Raw genomic sequence first — 20,310 nt, 5'->3', positions numbered from 1 at the left:
AGAGGCTGTTTTCGAATACTAGTGAAGATATAAAGAAGCCACAGCAGCAAAGTTCCACATATAAACTAGAATGCAAACCAAGTGCAGTATTTTTCTTCGGATAAACAAAGAGAAAAAGCTTTAACAAGGCCAAATGATCTTCTTCATGCTCACAAGAAAACGCGAGCTAGAGCAATGGCTGGTTGGGCATTTGTCCGATAAAGCCAATCGCAGAGCAAGGATGAGAACGATTCAACTTTGCCATCAGATTAAAACACCTATTTTGACTGCTCGAAACCTGGTCACCAAGAAGAGGAGCAATATAAGCATAAAAGACATCCAAAGCAAATGACAAATTTAAGATGCATGAGGTATGACACTATCTCATCAAAAGGTTTGTACTTTGTATAGGTTTCTAGCAAAACTAGCTACTATTCCTACTTTCTACCAAGATAATTTATATAGCTAAATAATCGATACAAGTGCTCCACAATCCAGACCATACCTATCATTTGTGATACAACAAATGCCTTAGGTGGTTCTTTATAGATAGAGCACAGGCTGCCGAAGAAATCTTGGTGTCTTTACAAAGGTCATTCAATGGCAGCCAGAGAACTCAGTATAAGCTCATGCAAAAGATCCAGCTTACAGAGCAGACGTGTGGGTAAAATTTAAGATAAGATCTTCAGCAGGTCTCCTGACAGCAGTATTACGTTTAACATGCTACCACCCAGAACTGTACAACGTAGTAAGAAAAACTAGCGTCCAAGGACACTAAATACAAAATTAAATGAGGATATTGTGTGTTGCAGATGACATTACTTTTGAGATGTAGTATTGGTTTGCTCCATGAGAGATAAATGGGCCAACTTGGGGTCACAGACTCAATGCAAGTTTCAGCAGTAAAGTTTTCTTAGCCAGTTGAACTTGATCTATCTGACAAAGACTGGAACGAGATCACCAAAAAGAAAAAGAAAACAAATGAACATCATATCCTGCTAGTTTCATAAGCATATTCAACTGGATCGCATCCTCAAAAACAATTATCTTTATGGCATGATTGACAGAATAGTGAAGGACAACAATCTAAATTATGGAACAATAATTGCATTAGCAGCAAGTTGCTCAAAAAAAGGAAGAGAAGGGCAAACCACCATGTTGACTTCAGTGCATTTCATTCCCACATAGTGAGCCCTTGCAAAAGCTTGACTGAACATATATCTCAAAATGTTTGTTTCAAAGGTATCTGACATGAAAATGAACTCTTCAACCGATTTGACTTCTTGAAACAATAAGAAAAATCATCAGCAGAAGAAAAAGAGAAAAAGAGAGAAAAAGAAAATCAGAGACCACTTTACCTTGACTCTCTGTCAAAGCCCTTGTGTTAGGATACTCAACAGAAATGCTTCAGAATCAATTCGTCTGATCCTCCCCAAGAGACAAGCAACCTGCGATAGGCAATTTGCATGTTCTATACATATAAGCAAAAGATGCAACAATATTAAAATTGAATGACAAGTCAGAGCATGATAACTATGTGATGCTACACTAGTAGTCTTGTATTGACATCATTTGGTGAGACAAAACTTCATTTTCTAGTGGTTGGAACTAGAATAGTGAGAAGTATGATCATTGCCTCATCTTATCAAAACTCATATAATTTAGGTTTATATAGAGACCAAGAATTACAACAGACTTGTTTGAACATTTAGGATGTATTTGACATTACTTTGATCATTTCTTTTGTTTCTTTCTATCAAGAGTACGAATTTCTGATGCTTTTGTTTTATGCTGTGCAAAATCTGTCTGACATTATGTGAAACTTATCGTAATTTCAGTTTCAATTATTGTGATTCTGAGAAAAATAAAAAGAAACAGTGCCAAACATGTCCTACTAAAATGTTTTCGTTATTTACTGGACAAGTCAACTATATTAACCTTTTTCATTAGAACAGCCAACATATAGGAGAATGATTTGCCATACCTTCAAGTGTGACCAAATCTCTAATTTGAGCATTCTCACCAGCAGTCTCACTTTATTTCCCATTTGTTTGCACATGATGCTGATTAATATTATCTTAACATGCACGAAAAACAATAATAAATGTACCTCAGTACCATTAAAAAACTTAAGAATCCGATCACAAAGGAATCTTTCTTAAACCTGTTTGGGGCATCTCTGACTGTTGCTGTTCCACTTGGTTTTGCTGAAGTCGTCTCTCTCTTTCTCGTTGACGGCGTTCTCTTGCATTTTGTTTACGCCGTTCCCTACGCTCAGCTAATTGCTCTTCCGATAACTGAGCCAAGTGATTTCTCTCAGAATATCTTCTTTGTTCTCTACGCTTAATTAATTGTTTCTCAGCAGTTTCACATTGCTCTTGTTCTCTCTGCTCCCCCATTTGTTCTTTACTCTGAGATAATAGGTTTTCTTGTTCCCTGTCAAGTGCACCTTCTTCAATTTCCACATGAACATCATTTTCATGCTTGCATTCTTGGTGTTCTTCCCCTCGTTGGCTTTTCTCCTTATGCATATCTGGTTGTGTTTCCATCATTATGGTGGACAATCACTAGACTGGATCACTACAATGTCTTCATTGAACAAGAAAATATATTCTCTCCAGATTTTACATACCTTCAGCTGGAAATGCCACAATATGTTGATCAATTTTGCTAGCTGTTTCACTCCCTCTAACATCTGGATGTGTAAGATATTTATCTGTAGTAAATTTAGCGTGACCCAAAAGTAAGTGCACATGCAAAAAAATAAAAATAAAATAAAAGAGATAAAATAGAAGAAGAAAAATAGACCTTGAGAACCTCCTTGGGTTATCTCCAACAGAGGTTCGATTTGAAAATCCTGTGCTGCTCTTTGTTGAAGGGACCTATCTCTTTTTCTCTGACGGCGTTCTCTCTCCCTCAGTTTTCGTCGTTCTCGATGCCTAATTAGTTGTTCTTCGTTCATTTGAGCTAATCTATTTCTCTCAAGTTGCCTACGCTGCTCTCTTTTCTCTATTATTTTCTCCAAATGAGCACTATTGTCATTGAGATTTTGCTGTATCCGTTGTTTTCTTTGTTGTCGACGCTTCTCCCTTTGCATTATCAACTGCTCCTCTGTCATTTTAGCTGCTCGCATTCTTCTGTGCTGCCTTTGATGCTCTTTTTGTTCATCTGTCATTGAAGCTCTCCTTGCTCTTTCACGTTGCCGTCGCCTTTCTCTCTCATCCTCCGTCATGAATTGCCGTCGATACGTATGGTATTCCCTCTGCTGCTTTCTTCGCTCAACCAGTTGTTCGGCTGTCATCTGAGCTCTTCGTTCTCTTTGATACTGGCGCCTTTGCTCTCTCTGGTCACTAGTCAATGCTCTGGGCGTTTGAGTTTCTTGGAGTTGATCCTTGCAAGAGTTATCCTCCATTACACTATTAATATTCTAGCATATCAGTATGTGAGGAGAGGGATTTGTAATTGCCCCCAACGCAAAAATTAGATCTTGTTTATGACTACTAATTAGTGATTCAATTCGAAACATTAGTGAAGAAAGAATCATGAAGAAGACACAGAAGATTTAAATGGGTATTAAAGAAGTCACCTTTTCTCTTCTTTTCTGTCAGTCAAATCGTCAAACGGGTGTAATGCACATATGCATGATTTGCTGCATCTCTCGCCTGATCAAGGATCGAGAACAAATCGGAGGAGAGAATCCATAATGCTAGAAAGCAAAGGATTAAGGTTGACCAACCTAGGGTTTTCTAATCCAAAGAGCTGAGAGATTGGAGTTTCGGGGAGAGAAGTGGCCGCCGCCGCGAACGGAGATGGAGACGAAGTCCCCGGCCCCGAGCAACGAATACCATCACGGCATCACCTCGCTACTCGAGGATTTGCTAGTAGTCTCAGAACAGCCTGCAGCTAATGATTGCAGTCGGACACAAGACAGCGCACACCAAAACTACAAATCCTATAACTACACGTAAAATTTTGAAATAATAAATAATTCAACTTAGATCTCGTAAATTATATCTTAAATTTGACTTCTTTATATTAAATTATCATGTGACTCACGTATTAGTAAATTTATAACATTTATATCCTTATTTTTTAAAACAATAAATGTTAATGTAAAGCAGCAATTCTATCTTATCAGCCTTTTCGATTCAAAATTTTTAAATAATTTAGGAGTAATATATATTTAAAAAAATAAAAAATTTAGAGGGTATATATAAAAATATGCAACAGTTTAAGAGGTCTAAGTTTTCTCTCATTTTGGTACCAAATCCTCTATGAAATCATGTCACCCTCCTAATACCAATATGCCTGGATATGAGTAATTAATTACTATGATTTAGAGGAGTTTCATTAGTTTTTCTCCTGCCAAAATAATTAAAGCACGATAAACAAACGTGGACATTCAATGCTAAATATTTATGCTATTATAGTCATTTCCTTTTGCTTTTTGGACCTAAACGATACCATTTATTCACTTGCATCTTGCTGGAAGATTTAACATTACATTACTTTCATAGAGGATTTTGCCGCTCAAAATTTTCGATCTTTTGAAACAAATATTCTGCTATCTGATACCCTCATTAACAGGGAGAAATCTTTGTGGACAAGAGAGCAACAAAGATAGAGGAAAAATTAACTTCTAGGCCTTTGCTCTTTTTGAGTTCTACAATCTGAACTCTGAACATCTTGCACAGTGAAGTCCTACAAGCAAATGCTAGAACTTCTAATAAGTTCAGACTAAGATCGACATGAAGATTGTCGACCAAAATGCGAGGGCGATGGCGGCGATCAAGTAGGTCCAGAGGAAGATGACAGAGCATTCTTCCTGACCTACATCAAACAATTGAGCCATTGTACCTACATTGATGTTTTCCTTGTTTTAGGCATTCAACCAATAGCTAGAGAACATAATGTAACAGTAATAAGACAGCAAACTTCCATACCTATACTCATGGCTGGAGGTAGAGTGAATTGAATCAGTAGCACAAAATGATATAGTGGAGATGGTGGAAGAAAGCCAAGCTGACTGGCTAATTTTACTACAGCAATGCCAAAGAGTGGAAGGATTGCGTAACGCACAGCGATGATTGCTGAAATCACTGAAGGCTTTATCACTGACTTGTGGAATCCTGGACATGGAAATGCAAAGCATAGTTCAGGGAGAAACTTAATGAATTATAATAAAAAGGAGCTGTACCTCGAGTTAGATTGCCTCCTAGGATAAGAGTAACGCAAGGTATCGTTCCACCTCTGCGTCCATATTTGCAGAGAGTTATAGAATCAGTATCAGAACTACAGCAATGTATCTTGGGAACAATTTAAACTAGATGAGATAGAGGAACTTATTACCCTAGTATTGTAATTGTGCTTTTGATTACCCTAAGTGGGGCAGCATCTCCTATGAGAAGTGATTTTAACCAAGGAGTTGCACCGAAAACAAAGCCAAGTACCTGAAACATAGCAAAGGCAGTTTTCGTATGACACTGCTCGTGTAAATCTACTAGTACATGTTGCATTCATAAGTAATACCGCTGCGATTGTAGGTGGAGTTATTAATTCTTCTGCTATCCGATGGACACCATCTTTTAGAAGTCCTTTAAGTCTTCCCCAAAAGTGTGATGCGTTACTTCTGAGAATTCTTTTCGACAAAAATGGCACAACCTGTATTCTTCAAACATGTGTATCAAGTTAATCCAATCCAATCTCAGAGCTCTTACTCTTTCTTATTTGAATATTGAACTAAGGTTGGTGTAATTGTAAGAAATCAATTCTGAGAATCAATTATAAGGCAAGACAGTTCAGATGGCATTTGAGATCTCATATGAAGAGGACTAAAAGATTTGATTGCGCATACTATTTGGTGTTCCAAATCTTCCACAGGTTTAGTTGAAGAAAGAAGTAAATCCTCCTGATAATTGCAGCCTTCTTCTCTTTCTCGATGAGCTTTCGCGCTTTCCTCAGAATGTTCATTGCCATTGTGGATCTCACCATATAGAAGAGCTGATTTCCTTACAAGACGATATGCATGTGTCCATATGAAGATACCACCAAGCTGCATGAACAAGAGAAGGATGTACAGAAAAAGATCTAGAGAGACACAAGACTCTAATGCAAGTAGAGAGGGATTGTCTTACTGCCATAGAGAAAGATACATAAGAAAGTCCATGAGAATTGCATACTTTGGGTTCCCCAAATGGACTGCCATCCTCATTGCAGATAGCTGGGATAACAATCAAGGGCAAATTGCCCAAATTACCTGAAGAGAATTAGAAATTGATCAAAGTTTTATCGACCATCAAAATTTCTTAAAAGAGATTCCGATGATCGCCTTACCTGCGGAGCAGCTAGCTATGATTATGCCTTCAAGGTAGTGTTCAGGTTTTAAGATCTTAACTGCTATCCACCCTAGAATGCCCCCGATAAAGAACGTAATCGCAATGTTAACGGGCATAAACCACCTTACAATTTAGAGAATATGTAGTCATTTTTGAAAACCTCCGATCACTTGAGAATTAGAAGAAAGCTTGATGCTTACCAAGAAATGATGTCTTGTAAAGTAACTGTCTCTGCAAGGCTTGCAAATACAAGAGCTGGAGCAAAGACCACAAAGACAATCTGAAGGTGCAAACAAAAGTTAAAAACTTGAAAGAAAGATACAAGCATTTTCATGGAGGAGATTGGCAACACGAATCTGGAGCAGATCATGCTAATTTTTACCTTGTTTATGTACTTCCTAGCTTCAGCTGACAGTATGTTGCAGTATTTAGATGCAAGAAAAGCGCCAAGTAGTCCTAAGAGCAGGATCTGCAGCACTGGAGCTGATGCTACAGCAAAAAGAGAGAAGAAATCCATCTCCTCCTCCTCTTCTAGGCTCAGTTCCTCAGTCAAGCTCCTAAATATATATCTTCAGAAATAAAAAGGCCATCCTTAATAATAACTTCTTGCAGCAAAATTAAATTATGTAAGTCTCATCTGGGTCAGTTGGTATTTAGATTCTTTTTACAACCAGAACAAGTCCACTTAGAAAAAAGAAAAAAAAGAACTGCCTTCTCACATATTTGCTCCTTACACCACTATATTTTTAAGATTTAAAAATTAAGCCTTCTATTTTCATAAAATATTCCTAGAAAATACTATGAATTAGATTAATACTAATAAGGCTTGAACAGGTAGCATAAGATAAAAAAATAATCTGTTCATTTTAAAATTGAAAGTTAGTCCTTGTCTTTTAGCCTTCTTTCTCCTCCATTTCAAAATGTATCATTTTATTGTTAGGTAAGATATTTTAGGTTAACTGAGGGTATTGTGTTAATTTTCATAGTGTGGTTAGTCTAATCTAAGAGTTTGATTAAGTTCACTTAGCAGAGCTAGTGTTTCTTATAAATATTAGTTAAAAGATAGGTCTCAATTTATAAATATTAAGGTGTAAACTACAAATAGCTGAAAAGATGGGATCTTAAATGTAAATTTCCTTAAACAAATTAATAAACTCTTCTGACCAAAAAGAGCCCCATGTCTGCTGCAGTGGTCCATAATCCATTTGAATGATTAATCCCAGAAGAGAGAGAGAGAGAGAGAAAGACAGAAAAGGGAGAAGGAAAAAAAAAAGTAAACAAAAGCAATTGGGTAGGACCAATTCTGCTAGCTCCGGCATCGAGTTCTAATAATAATTTTAAGTGTGTTTAAAGCTTAAACTTGATAGTTATCCATACAGCAACTTGCCACCGCGTATCGCACTTGGATAAACTGTTTCATATTCTTGTCTCAATCTAAGGAGTGCGATCCACTCCGTCATAAGTATCTCCTGCAATCTTTAGTGCAGTAGGAATAAATCGAGTATCTAAAGATTACACCGTGCATAGAAAGCAGCAGATGCAATGGAGTAGTACGAAATCTGTGGGTATTAAGTCCTTTTCTGTTATTATTGTATTGATTACTTTCTGTTTTCTTTCTCTCTTGTTTGATTCCTCGTCTTTAGTCAATGGATCTTTCCAATCTTTGCACGACTATGTTTCAAAATTAGTGAAATGAAAAGAAAAGAAAAAATGTTGCCTTATTTATTTATTTTTTTTGGCTCATAACCACCTACATTTTGATCTTATTTCTTGACATATTTGCAAGAAAGTGCTTTATCTTCATTCTTAAGAGAGATCATTATGCAAAAAGAGGTTCTCGCTTTGTGTTAGTGGATTTGGTTGGTCATGGGTAGTTAATTAATACAAGCAGACAAGTTACATACATGGGGGCTCAACCACTCTTGAGATGTTTATAGGAGATTATGTAGTAATTAGTGGAATGTTAATGCATGCAGGTACCATGCAAGCACTTTATGATATCATAAGAATTTCTTTAAACAAAGTGGTTAAATCTGCAGATCTTAGCAGCCAACTTCTGACGTATATATCACATAATTATCTTTCTTCTGGGAACAAAGGAATCCAAAAGGAAAAGTTTAAGTTGAAGAAAAGGAAAGCATAGGAGAATAATTCCTCCAGTTCTGGGATGCACCATAAGATAAAGAACGGTAGATTCTTTTTTCTGCAAAATTTAGCTCAAGTTTCAAATCGATTATAGAAATGAGAGAAGCACATTGAGTTCATGACCGATTTGACTGGCAGAAGAATAAGTTTCATATGAAGCTGTAAACCAAGTAGGTCCAGAGGAAGATGACAGAGCACTCTTCTCCTACATTAAAACAGTAGAGATAATTTACCTGCGTTGCATTCGTAATACTTATATTGACATAGTAACTGCATACTGCATAGTAGCAACGGATCGAGAAATATCATTTGAAAATTCGTAGCAGGAATAGAATTGAATACCAGTGGCGGGAGAGCAAATTGTATCGGTAGCACAAAAATGATAGAGAGGAGATGGTGGCAGAAAGCCAAGTTTGATCAGCGGAATTGTTCTACATTATAAAGACTTGCAAATTTCTGTGTCAATTGTTACTTGGCATAAACCACCTTTAAATTTCAATCCCAAACTCGGTAGGTTGTTGTCGATTTCTCGTTGTCGGGTTGTACTTTCTTTTGGCAGCCACTAGGCGAACTTGGTACTGGAGGTTCATCTACTCCATCGATGGTGGGCTCTCTGAAGCTGTGGCAAATAAAGATTAAGTAAACGCTTGAAGCACTGCTCAAAAGATAAAGTAAATATGCAGAAGATAACTGGGAGACTTGTAACTATCACTGTAGCTCTCGATCAGACTTAGAAGGTGTACACTGTCGTCATTTTCCGAATTCTTCCAATAGTTGAACACATAGCTTCTGCGATTTTTTTTTGCAGATGACCCGGAAACGATCTGCTTTGCCAGTAGATTACAAGTACTTTAGATCTCATTAAGTGGAATTGTTCTACTACTAGATTACAAGTACCAGTAGTTATCTTGCAGTTGTCTACACCTAAAAATTAGCTTGTTCCTTTTCATATCAATGAGAATTAATACTTGCAATAGTCGTCCTGCATTCCCATCAATAGATTCAGTCGACAGGCAGAAGCAAAGCCTCACGATCATTATGACATTATGCCATTATTCGTTTCTTCTAGTGTGAATGCAAGTCTCCTCGCTTGACTCTGAACGGGTCGATAAACCATTGTCATTGTGAAGTTTCTCATGTATAATAGCAGTTTCTTCATACGATAATACGTATCTGTCCATATGAAGATATACCCGAGCTGTATGAATAAGAGAAAGATTGCTATAACATTAATTTCAAGAGAAGCCGATGTAATTTTACTGCCATACATAACGGAGACATACGAGATTCCATGGGACTTGCAACTGCTGGTTTCTTCAAAGGGACTAGCACCCAGAATGAGTAAATAACCTGGAGTAGGATAGACAGACAAAAGAATAAGTTTAATGAGAAGCCCTTTAAAGAAATTGAATGGAGTGAGACGCACGGCAGGTTTTTTTTTTTTTTTTATACACCGAAAACACTAGTACAACACGATAAATTATTACTGATACAAACAAATATATGGTTAAATAAAACCATTTTAATAAAAATATCATTATCTCGTTACTTGACGACGTATGCATTTGCGTTATATTCATCCTTCGTAGGATAAGCAACGTACAAATGATCAAATTTCACATATCACACTACATTCCCAACTCAACCTGTATAGAGATATACTTGTTTACCTCTATATTTACCATTCCAAGATGTTTCTATTTCCTTGCAGTGTATGGTCTATCGTATATTTTAATCGACAGCATAACGACAGTTAGATGTCCAAATTGTAACAGGATAGAGAATGCAACAACTAACTACTCAAATATCTTGATGATCATAATTTGCCCCATATACAAACAAGATGAGGACTAAGATCCAAATAGATTTTCTCTGACATTGGCAAAAGAAAAGATCAAGTTCCATCCGGACAGCATATCCGAGTCATGCAGGCAAATTCTACATTGCAGCTTCAATTTCATCAGATTCTACAGCAGCTCCATTTGGTTCATCGTCTTCTCGGAGCTGAGAGGAAACACCATCAATGGCTGAATTCAGTTGCGCAATCTTCTCCGTCAATATCTTCCTTGTCTTCTGTAACAGTCAGTAGCCACTTAATTAGCAGCGTAGCTTGAAGCAGATCAGCTTAGATTATATAATTATACATGCCTTAAAGATTCAAGAAGAGGAGAAACTTGCATTAACAAGATAAAGGTGTTTAGATCAGATATCCTTCATGACAAATAATTTAAAAAAAAATGAAGTCTGCTTATAGAGATTAAAATTTATACATCTTTCACAAGTTGAACATCGACTTTAACCTATAAAGCAAAAGTTAACCATCAATCGAGAGATGAATGTCAAACATTGAACTGCCTGATGAGCTTTCAACATTATCCTTCGTTTAGAAAAGGCATTTTTAATCAGCAAATTATTTGCCAATAAGTAATAAACGGAGTAACTAGTGACATATACCTTTTCCCATCACACCCAGTCACCCATTAAACATGAGAAGGCGGCAGTGGAAATAGAAAATAATGCATTTGTAAAGGAGAATTATAGGTCAGATTCATCCCTAAAGGGTGAGCCTAAAGTTGATAGGACATATATTGAAGATCAACTCACCTCCAATGCCTTTTCCTCATCATATATGAATTTTGGCAACTTCCTCATCAAATCTTTCCTGTCAGCACCAGCCAGCGTTTTGCTTATCTGAAGTGAAATATTTGACCATCTAGTTCAATGAGGTCAGGATGAAATCATACTTTTCATCATATAGAACTAACAAAATCGGTATTACTAAAACAAAGTACACTTGCATATCCTTCTTCATTATCACAAACTATATCAACAACCAGCACTTATAAGGTAGCAATGTGTTTGAAGAATAAAAAATGGCTACGCATGCTTCTCAGCTGAAGAATGCTGACCAGATTAGGAGTTTCAAAGTTCCGAAACTGAAAAGTTTGGGTTCATCAAATGAACTTCAAATTGCTTAACTTGAATGAAAAAGTATAGATAACTCAAGAAACAAAACCTGAGGTGCATAGACACAACCAAGAGTTCCCACTATAATGCCTCCAAGAACAAAGCCCCCAACAAAGATACTTGCACTACTTGGTCTTCCGCCTTCCCTGCTTCAAATTTTATAAAGAAATCTTTATCAGATCAAACTTCCATTCTGTGAGTGACTTTCAAATGAAGAACAATAGGTAAGGAAATTCAAATTTGAAACTTGAAACTCTCTGATGTTAATGTCATGAATCATCCTATGCTCATTTAGCTCTACTTAGAGCCATTTCCAGCCATTCATTGTAATTTCCCTTTAACTACATCCAGGTAAGTTCTTTTCCAGTATACCTCTTCTCTTGGACACTTGCATCTGAAATCAAAGCCCTTTCAAATTTATCTTGATCTCACTTACTCGAGAGTCTGAGACAGAAATTGAAAGAATAAAAAGTGCTACAGTGTTTTTGAAGCCTTTCTTGGAACTATGCCTTTTGAAAAAGAAATTTAAGCAAATAAAAGTGAAGTTTTTTAAATAAAGAACTTATAAGATTTCACATGATACACATTATAGTCTGTTTAGTGTGCAAACATTTGTAAACATTAGTCACAAACAAATTAGACATCTTTAAGTCTTCAGTAAGACTTAGGAAATTATTGATGACAGAAAGGTAAATAAACAGAAACAAAGTACAAGACCTACAATTTTTTTATTACCAGCTATTCCAGTAGAATAATCATCTAATGGCCTCTAGGTCAACAAATTACAGTACCTAAGGCCAGCATGAACAACTCTTGATCTCCTGGAAGTTGCTGATTTGGTTTTCAACTGGCGGATGGGAATGAACGAAAAGTTTGAAGGGCTTACGATTGAAAGATGTTTCCTCAATGGCTTTACCGCTCCACCTTCAGAAACAAAACAACGTGGGTGAGGATAGATGTTATCAACCCAAAAGGATGTCAATAAGATTAACTACAACATGGTTTGATGTCTCCCAATGTATATAAAATTAGTGATACATGCACTTCAAACGATCAAATGACTGTATTCTATGTTGCATATCTTATTCTGGTACCTTAAAAAGGGGGAAAAAGAAGTAAAAGCTTCTTTGCTCCAGAATATCATGGAAAGTAGTAGTTTGGGAAAAATGTAGATGATCAAAATTAATTAGTATCTTGGTAACAACTAATAAAACTATAATGCACCATCCAGTCAGCATCACTATCACTCGATGGTTATAATGAAGTTTTCTACGTATACCATGGCATTTTCACCTCCTCAAGATCAATCTCATTTCAAGAACAACTTCGTCCATAGAATAGGGTGATACAACTACAACATATATAAAAGTCCTTACCAAAGATTGAGATATCTCATCACTAACTATTTATCTCAGAACCACGTATATAAAAGTAAACGGTAAATCTACAGTGAGAAGATCAGGACGACACAGCTAATACAATCCAAGTTGGTAGCTGGAAGAGAGAATCAAGTTCCACCATAAATCAAACAAAAACTCTACAAATCTTCCAAAAATTTAACCTAATTCATTTATAAACGCACTAATCAGCCTAGGGATATCCATGGATACGGATTCAATAGATCCGAGCTGGAAAGGAGGAGGACCTACGAGGAGAAGATGGGAGCCGCAAATCTCCGGCGGCGATGCGCGAGTTGGCGAGAGCGGCCATGGCGGTCTTTTACCTCCCTCCCTCCGTCTCTCAAGAAACAAATAATTGAAAAAAAACTACCAATCGGAAGAGAAACGGAAAAATATCAAGGAAAAGGGAAGAAAAGCTCCTCGGAAATATCGCCTCAAACTCTACGTGGCGATCTCCTGTTTTTGTTTTGATCGGAGCCACCGATGAGATCGATAGGCAATTCTGGGCCCAAATTTAGCCCAAAGGAATTGAAAATAAGGCCGAAATTATGGCAAAATGGTTGGCCCCCATTGCTTTCTCTCGGTATTTATTATAGACTAAAAGAAACTTTCTATTAACCCCTTTTCTTAAATTATTTATGACTCGAACCCTGAGTTTTTGGCAATTCCAAATCAAACCCTTATATTTATAGTCTTGAGTTAAACAAACTGTGATCACTCCACATTTATTTGATACTTTTGCAATGTGTTGAATACTTGAATATTACACAAGGTATTTTTTTAGATAATAATCTGTAGAAACAGAGGTCCAACTGAAAAGAATAATGGGGTAAAATATAATTTTCCCTGTAGACTAATATATCTAGAACTAGAAGTAGATGCAAATAAGAGATTTTAGAAGAGCAGATATGCTAAAAAAAACACCACTTTTTATTTATTTATTTGCAAATGGCCGCTAGATTCATGGAAGTTGGCGGTGATTGTCATAACCACCCCTTTGTTTAACTAAGGAGGTGGTGCACGGATTGGAATCTTGCCTGAAAAATTAGGATCAATCCAAATAATAATAGAGCAAAATGTAAATTAATGTTGATCTGAGCGTGATTTCTATCAATTGACACATGGAAGAGATTGGAATGACACTATAATATCCAATTTTTATCAGTGAGAAAGAGTCAAGGCAATTGCCAATTGGGAATAAAGTAGTATAGATAATTAGGAGCATCCTATTTGAATAATTGTTGCTTGGAGGGTCACCTACTCCTCTCTTTGGATTTGGTTCTCATTGATGAGATATGGTGGATAGGATGATTAAAGACATATATTTGCATCAAGCTATCATTGTCATGATCTACCTTGGATTTAAAATCAATGAAGAAAATGATCCAGATTCTAGCTCAAAATTTGGGGGAAAAAGATATTGATTTAGAGGAGAGCCAAAAGAAAGGACTTAAAAATTCCAAGGCGTTTTCTGTAAATAAACGATTAAACGAGGAGTAAATAGTAAAATGACAGCCGGCAATAGAGGTATGAGCTATCACTTCGGAAACGGGAGGGGAAACTCCTCGGTAAATGCGTAGAGAAAAACCCTTCACCTTCCTTCCAAATTCCGCGGCCTACGCCGTGGACGATACGTTCAAACAAACTGCCCCCCCCAAACTCCTCGGGCGGCGAAGTCAAATCGAGAGGTTTAGGAGTAAAGATCGAAACCAAGGGAGTTTAGAAGGAAAGCCCTGCTAGTTTTCACTACCAGTGTTCGGTTGAAGCATAGCAGCAGTGGATTTTGTGGCATTTGGGTCGATGTAAGCCATCGATTTTGGCATGTAATGCTGTTGGTATTTTGCCGATCTGAATTTGGTGGAAATGGCGAGGCGTCACGGGTGGCAGCTTCCAGCCCATACTTTCCAGGTTTAAAGGAATCTCTCTTCTTCTTCTTTTTTTTTTAATTTTTTTTTTGTTTCCTCTTTAAATTCCCTGGAATTCTTTGTTGTTGACTCTGTTTGATCTCTTGAATGAGATCTTTTGGGATGTTGTGAGAAGTTCGTGTAATGTGGCCTGACTTGTTCTTCATGCGCTTCTTTTTTCTCCCCCTATGTATTTTAGAACTTTTAATCTCTATATATTTTCGAACTTGAATTCCAAAAGTTATACAATGAGAAAAGTAAGGTTCTTTATGAGTGGATAAAGCGGTATACGCCCTTGTAATATAAAGTGATTTGCTATTGTAAAAGATAAATTGTTGAACAAAAAATGGGATAGGATCTCTATAGAAACCAAGTAATTGCTTTAAGAAAACTTCTTGGTTGCATTCATGGACCATAGATAAAGACTCATTCCTTTTGTGTAATTTCATTTCAGTTATAAAAGTTCTTTTTTTCTTCTTTGACAGGTAGTGGCTATAACTGTGTTCTTCTTGCTTTCTATTGCATTCTATGCTTTTTTTGCGCCATTTCTTGGAAAGGACTTATATGAGTACGTCGCCGCAGGTGTTTATAGTTTTTTGGTAAGTATTCTTCTTTCATGTTACCAATATCTGCGATAAGGAGCATCCTATGTTGATAAGATTAATCCTGCCTCTTAACATCTTTAACTGTTATTTCAGGCACTGTCTGTACTTATATTCTATGTTCGATGCACTGCCATAGATCCTGCTGATCCTGGAATCATGATTGGCTTTGATGAGTCGTTGGCTCTGGCTCAAAAATCACAAAGTATGTTCCCAATAGCATAGTCATTTTACTTGCAATCTTCACATCTATGAGAGATGAACTTCTCATGTACTTCTTGTTTCTTGTTTCTGTAAAGGGGATGGAGGATCTCTAGAGGAACCCAGCAAGATAGTGTTGAGAACTGAAGATAGTATTCCGAAGCATAAAACCTGCTCAGATTTTTCTTGTTTCTGTTGTGCTATTTTTGTTAAAGAAGATTGCCGCACAGATGAGGATGTTGGCCAGCAACAAGATAGCGGTGATGAGGCACTGTTTTGCACACTGTGCAATGCTGAGGTACTTCAGCCTCATTCTTATTCAACCTAGCATAAAATAATTCTTTCTTACATTAGTAAATTGATTTATTCTTGCTGGATGTCAGCATTATACCATGGTGCCACAACTTTTATGTCTATCATCATTGGTTATTGACATCTCTATCGCACTTGTTCCATGCTATAATGTCTCTGGAGTGTTCTTCTCTAGTTGCTATTTTATTCTTTTGTACAGAATTTTAAAAGATATTGCAATGGAACTTTTCTTGGGTGGGAATGAATTGAGGAAATGATTGTGCAAAATAATAAATTTAAAAGCCACTTTATTGACACCTGACAGCAAAGAATATGAAATGCATTTATAATGGAAATAGAAGTAACGATGCTTTGTCATCTTAATTATTCAAGGTTAGGATATTGCATAACATGTTTGTGGCGGCAACAGGCTAGTATGATACTTCCTTTCACAGATAGTAGCTTCTTGTTTTAGTTAAGAGAACTAGTCTAACTAATTCTGCATGATATAAAATGAGAATATTTATTAGATGAGTGCTGACTTATTTTGACTCCAAATTCACAATTTTCTGTTAATGAGACTATTTCAGTTTCATGAGTGATTGGCTATGACATTTTTGCCATCTAACAGTTGTGACCTCTTTGCTAGGTGCACACATCTAGCAAACACTGTAGAAGTTGTGACAAATGTGTAGATGGATTTGATCATCACTGCCGGGTATGTCATCTAGTCATCTAGGTTCACTTTCTTTCATGTGTGGTGGGATTCCTTAGAATGCTTGTCTTGTCCTGCAGTGGTTAAACAATTGTGTTGGAAGAAAGAACTATATCACCTTTTTGTGCCTTATGGGTGTGAGCCTTGCTTGGGTAAGTAGCAAAAGGTGAAGAGAGTTGGCTCTTATATCTGTTTGTAGTCTGCATTTATGAGATTTCCTTTTTTTTATTGAATTCATTCTTTTCAATTTTCATATTTAAGCTTGCCGTTGAATGTGGGGTCGGTATTGCTGTTCTTGTTCGATGCTTCACTGATAAAAAGGCAACTGAAGTTCAGATAGTTGAAAGGCTAGGAGATGGTTTCTCCCAAGCTCCATTTGCTACAATAGTGGTATGTGGCTATGTACTACTTTTTCATCTTCTCTGATCTGTTTATTACAGCAACTGGTGTCAAGTTAACATGTCAGATTTCTGAATGAACAATATAGCACCTTGGCTAATTTCAGAACCCACGGTTGATATTCTGTGTTATATCACAATGTTGAACAAGAAATGAGTGTATGGCACAAGTTAAAGAAAGCACACGTAGGTCATAAGTTGCATTATAATTGATTGAAGTTAGTTCTCATGTATGCAAAGAAGACTGCAAAATGCATTTAAGAAAAGGTGATCTCATTGAATAGTGAGAGAGAGAGAGAGAGAGAGTAAAATTGACTTGGGCAAAAGTTTCCATTGTCTTAATTGTACTCAAATTCTGTTTTATTAAAGATGGGGAATCTCTATATATTTGTGATCTGGTGGTTATGTAGCACTCTTATTTGAGGCCCTAATTGTAAAAATGTTGACTGCTCAATGTTTTCTTTTTCTACCTAAATATTTAGGCACTATGTACAGCTCTTTCTCTGCTGGCTTCTGTGCCTCTGGGGGAACTTTTCTTTTTCCATATGATATTGATTCGAAAGGTTTGATCTTTTCTCATTGCTTCCATTCTTAGCCTTCAGCTTTACAAAAAGAATCCTGAGCCAACTTGATATTATTGAGGATGATACCCTTTTTCAGGGTATTACAACATATGAATACGTAGTGGCAATGAGAACGCAGAGTGAACCACCTGGGCCATCTGTCAATGAAGATCCGCAAAGTCTACCATCTTCACCAATGAGTTCTGCACCAACTGCCATCAGCGGAAATTCCCTCAGTTTGCAGTACCGAGGTGCATGGTGCACTCCTCCAAGAATCTTTGTGGACCAGCAGGTTATTTCCTTACAGAGCATGAAACCTTTTATTCTTTAGGTCTCAAAGTTTATCTTATGGCTCACTAAATGATGCTTCATGCAATATCAGGATGAAGTTATACCACATTTAGAACCTGGCCGAGTTCCATCAACAGTTGATCCTGATGCTATGAATCACGGAGGGAAAAGACCACCTAAACGACCAGTCCGAATCAGTGCCTGGAAGCTTGCTAAGCTTGATTCAAATGAGGCTATGAGAGCTGCTGCAAAAGCCAGAGCCTCTTCATCTGTTTTAAAACCAATCAGTTCCCGCATCCAATATGATACTGATCGATACTCAAGCGGAAATGTTAGCAGCAGAAGTAGTGCTGTAAGTGCTGATATTAGTCTTCACAGAGACAGTCGAGCAGGTACTGTCAGGTCTTCACCACTGAAGTCTTCTTATGCACCTAGCAGAGCAAGCAGGGAAGACCTTGATACTTGCCCTCAAACACCAAACAGTTTTAGTAGCCCTCACATAAATAACTCTTTGGAACAACACCCGTCAAATAGCAAGCATATTAATCCGATCTACCAGTCATCACCAAATAGATCTCCACTATCTGCAAAATCCAATGACAGGAATGAAAGAGTGGCTACTAACAATCCAGAACATGGGATTACAAGAAAAAGCAGTATGATTGCTAAAGGAAGATCTAGATCCTCGGTTTACTGGGATCAGGAAGCTGGTCGTTTTGTATCCTCTTACTGTACTCCAGGATCATCTTCTCATATGGGGCATGCTGAAATGTTGTATACAGGGCAGTCGATATTCTTCGGCGGCCCTCTTATAAATGAATCGTCGACAAGGAGCTTTAGAGATGCAGGTGTTTCTAGTCAAAGGCAAGGCAGGACAGAGAGGGGAAGGGGTGCTAACCAACTTCCTGTGTTTGTTCCCAGTGATCTTCAGAAAGACCAGTCCTCTAGGTTTCCATGAAAAGAGTGTGTGTGCCTTCCAGCAGTTGGGGAACCTAGTAGAGCATTTTTGACATTTCCCACTTGCAGATTTCATGTATATTTCCATGTTTGAAGCAAAACTCATTAGTGTCCTTTAACCATAGTTTCATACCTTCATCAGTAATTCAACCTACTTCTCATGAACTCTGCTGCTCACTGATACTTGACAAGAACCAGCATTGGCAATAAAGATTTCTTCTTTGAAGTTAAGACATAATGGCAATAGGCCAGAACAAATGAAGAAATTAATTAGTGCTCTAAATTATGTTCTCTTTGGACTTCTATATGTCTGCTAGATGTGGATTTATATTTATATGTTCAGCTCAGATATTTTCTTTCCCTTTGAATAGCTGATCCAGATAGAGATATGTCTCAAGTACTTTATTAGAGTCTAAGAATCATAAATATTTTCTATGCATCTCTTCTCATTATATTTGACTTGTAATTACTCACATTTAGCACATTTAGCTTTGTAGTCATTACAGTCATCATACTCTTCTGCAATAATATGGACAATTTTATTTTGTTTAATTTTTGTAACTTTTCTAGCTATCTCATCATCCTCACCCTGTGAAAATTTCAGCAGCGTGGATCCTCGTCATACAAAGATTGACTATTAAAGTGTGGACCTGGATTTATTCCACGAATAAAGTCAGCAAGAACACATCAAACAAGAACACTTTAGGATTTATTACACGAGAAACCAACCAAATTGAAACATGAACCTGGATTTTTTCCAACTATCCATTTTTTTTTTCTTCAGAAAATGACTCAATCTGTATACAAAAATATTGCACTCTTTTGAAGTAAGCACACCATCAAGTTTTTCTTTTATTTTATGATTAAGATAAGGGAAAATCTAATGGTGTCCCAATTGTACCTACACCTCTGGTATTTTAAATTCAAAAATATTCACACAATATGAATCCCTTTGACTAATTTAAGCACGATATCATTGGCAAACACATCCCAAATTTGAGAAGTGAATTGGAATCCAACTTGAGACTAATAGATAAATATAATTTAACTTGACTTTTAAAGTAACCGCTAACTTAATTAAGCGTCTAAAACACAAAAATCGCATCTAAAAAAACTACTATACTTTAATCTCAAAGAGCATATTACAAGAGTGAGATAAAAATATTTTTTTAAAAATAAAAAAAAATCATTTGAACCTTCAGTCAAGCGTTTGTTAATTTAAACTTCGATAACTTTGGCAAATAAGATGTTCTATTTATAAATAATAAAAAGAAAGAGAGAACGCTTTACTTGTAATATAGTCAAACAGTGTGGCGTTCGTCATCTATAATCTTTTTAATATGACAAAAAAAAAATGCCTCTCTTGTCAACTTTGTCTGGGATCGACCATTGAAAAAGTTGAAAAAGACGTGCGAAAAAGTAAACTCTCTTTTGCGGTAGTAACATGAGGAATTGAATTAAAATTTTGAATACTACTTGATTGTACTCCCAAACTTGCTCTCTCTTACGTGGGTCAACGTGTGCATTTATGTATTCGTCTCCAAATTTGAGGACGTGGCATC

The 20,310-nt window shown here is 36.8% G+C and overlaps 4 protein-coding genes and 1 long non-coding RNA gene across 16 annotated transcripts; 1 reads left to right on the top strand and 4 right to left on the bottom strand.

Moving 5' to 3' along the window:
• Positions 1–30: 30 nt before the first annotated feature.
• Positions 31–3,833, bottom strand: LOC140784475 (uncharacterized). 8 transcript variants are annotated; one of them, XM_073131905.1, is made up of 9 exons: positions 3,566–3,833; positions 2,788–3,395; positions 2,612–2,695; positions 2,144–2,512; positions 1,964–2,056; positions 1,338–1,427; positions 1,134–1,261; positions 802–925; positions 31–277 (listed from the first exon to the last, which is right to left on the bottom strand). In XM_073131905.1, the coding sequence occupies exons 2-5, from the start codon at positions 3,389–3,391 to the stop codon at positions 2,016–2,018; spliced, it is 1,098 nt and encodes a 365-aa protein (XP_072988006.1). In that variant the 5' UTR covers positions 3,392–3,395; positions 3,566–3,833; the 3' UTR covers positions 31–277; positions 802–925; positions 1,134–1,261; positions 1,338–1,427; positions 1,964–2,015. The 8 variants fall into 8 exon arrangements, with proteins under 8 accessions (XP_072988006.1, XP_072988008.1, XP_072988011.1 ...); XM_073131907.1 differs by having other exon boundaries at positions 802–915; XM_073131910.1 differs by having other exon boundaries at positions 1,134–1,258.
• Positions 3,834–4,423: 590 nt separating this feature from the next.
• Positions 4,424–6,949, bottom strand: LOC140784472 (protein PIN-LIKES 7-like). Of its 2 annotated transcripts, none has more exons than XM_073131898.1 (10): positions 6,697–6,949; positions 6,515–6,594; positions 6,313–6,437; positions 6,114–6,235; positions 5,834–6,031; positions 5,509–5,640; positions 5,329–5,429; positions 5,177–5,229; positions 4,923–5,108; positions 4,424–4,836 (listed from the first exon to the last, which is right to left on the bottom strand). In XM_073131898.1, exons 1-10 carry the CDS (start codon positions 6,829–6,831, stop codon positions 4,712–4,714), a joined length of 1,257 nt encoding a protein of 418 aa, XP_072987999.1. In that variant the 5' UTR covers positions 6,832–6,949; the 3' UTR covers positions 4,424–4,711. The 2 variants fall into 2 exon arrangements, with proteins under 2 accessions (XP_072987999.1, XP_072988000.1); XM_073131899.1 differs by having other exon boundaries at positions 6,159–6,235.
• A 2,085-nt stretch (positions 6,950–9,034) lies between these two features.
• Positions 9,035–9,439, bottom strand: LOC140784986 (uncharacterized). The gene is made up of 3 exons (XR_012108356.1): positions 9,428–9,439; positions 9,166–9,283; positions 9,035–9,078 (listed from the first exon to the last, which is right to left on the bottom strand). It is a non-coding gene; the product is annotated as an uncharacterized lncRNA (long non-coding RNA).
• A 697-nt stretch (positions 9,440–10,136) lies between these two features.
• LOC140784985 (uncharacterized) lies at positions 10,137–13,379 on the bottom strand. Of its 4 annotated transcripts, none has more exons than XM_073132659.1 (5): positions 13,076–13,379; positions 12,218–12,350; positions 11,476–11,572; positions 11,064–11,150; positions 10,137–10,532 (listed from the first exon to the last, which is right to left on the bottom strand). In XM_073132659.1, exons 1-5 carry the CDS (start codon positions 13,134–13,136, stop codon positions 10,398–10,400), a joined length of 513 nt encoding a protein of 170 aa, XP_072988760.1. In that variant the 5' UTR covers positions 13,137–13,379; the 3' UTR covers positions 10,137–10,397. The 4 variants fall into 4 exon arrangements, with proteins under 4 accessions (XP_072988760.1, XP_072988761.1, XP_072988762.1 ...); XM_073132660.1 differs by having other exon boundaries at positions 10,137–10,529; positions 11,476–11,575; positions 13,076–13,320; XM_073132661.1 differs by having other exon boundaries at positions 10,137–10,529; positions 13,076–13,311.
• Positions 13,380–14,376: 997 nt separating this feature from the next.
• Positions 14,377–18,979, top strand: LOC140785348 (protein S-acyltransferase 21-like). Its single transcript, XM_073133216.1, has 10 exons — positions 14,377–14,734; positions 15,216–15,329; positions 15,429–15,537; positions 15,632–15,831; positions 16,474–16,542; positions 16,620–16,691; positions 16,801–16,929; positions 17,420–17,500; positions 17,598–17,792; positions 17,883–18,979. The coding sequence occupies exons 1-10, from the start codon at positions 14,690–14,692 to the stop codon at positions 18,747–18,749; spliced, it is 1,881 nt and encodes a 626-aa protein (XP_072989317.1). The 5' UTR covers positions 14,377–14,689; the 3' UTR covers positions 18,750–18,979.
• The last annotated feature ends 1,331 nt before the right edge of the window (positions 18,980–20,310 follow it).

The sequence above is a fragment of the Typha latifolia genome, chromosome 3 (assembly GCF_019914945.1).
Source record: "Typha latifolia isolate L0001 chromosome 3, TyphaL0001v2, whole genome shotgun sequence".
NCBI classification, from domain to species: Eukaryota; Viridiplantae; Streptophyta; class Magnoliopsida; order Poales; family Typhaceae; genus Typha; species Typha latifolia.
The sequence above is the reverse complement of the archived record's forward strand: the minus strand, read 5'-3'. Positions and strand labels throughout refer to the sequence as shown.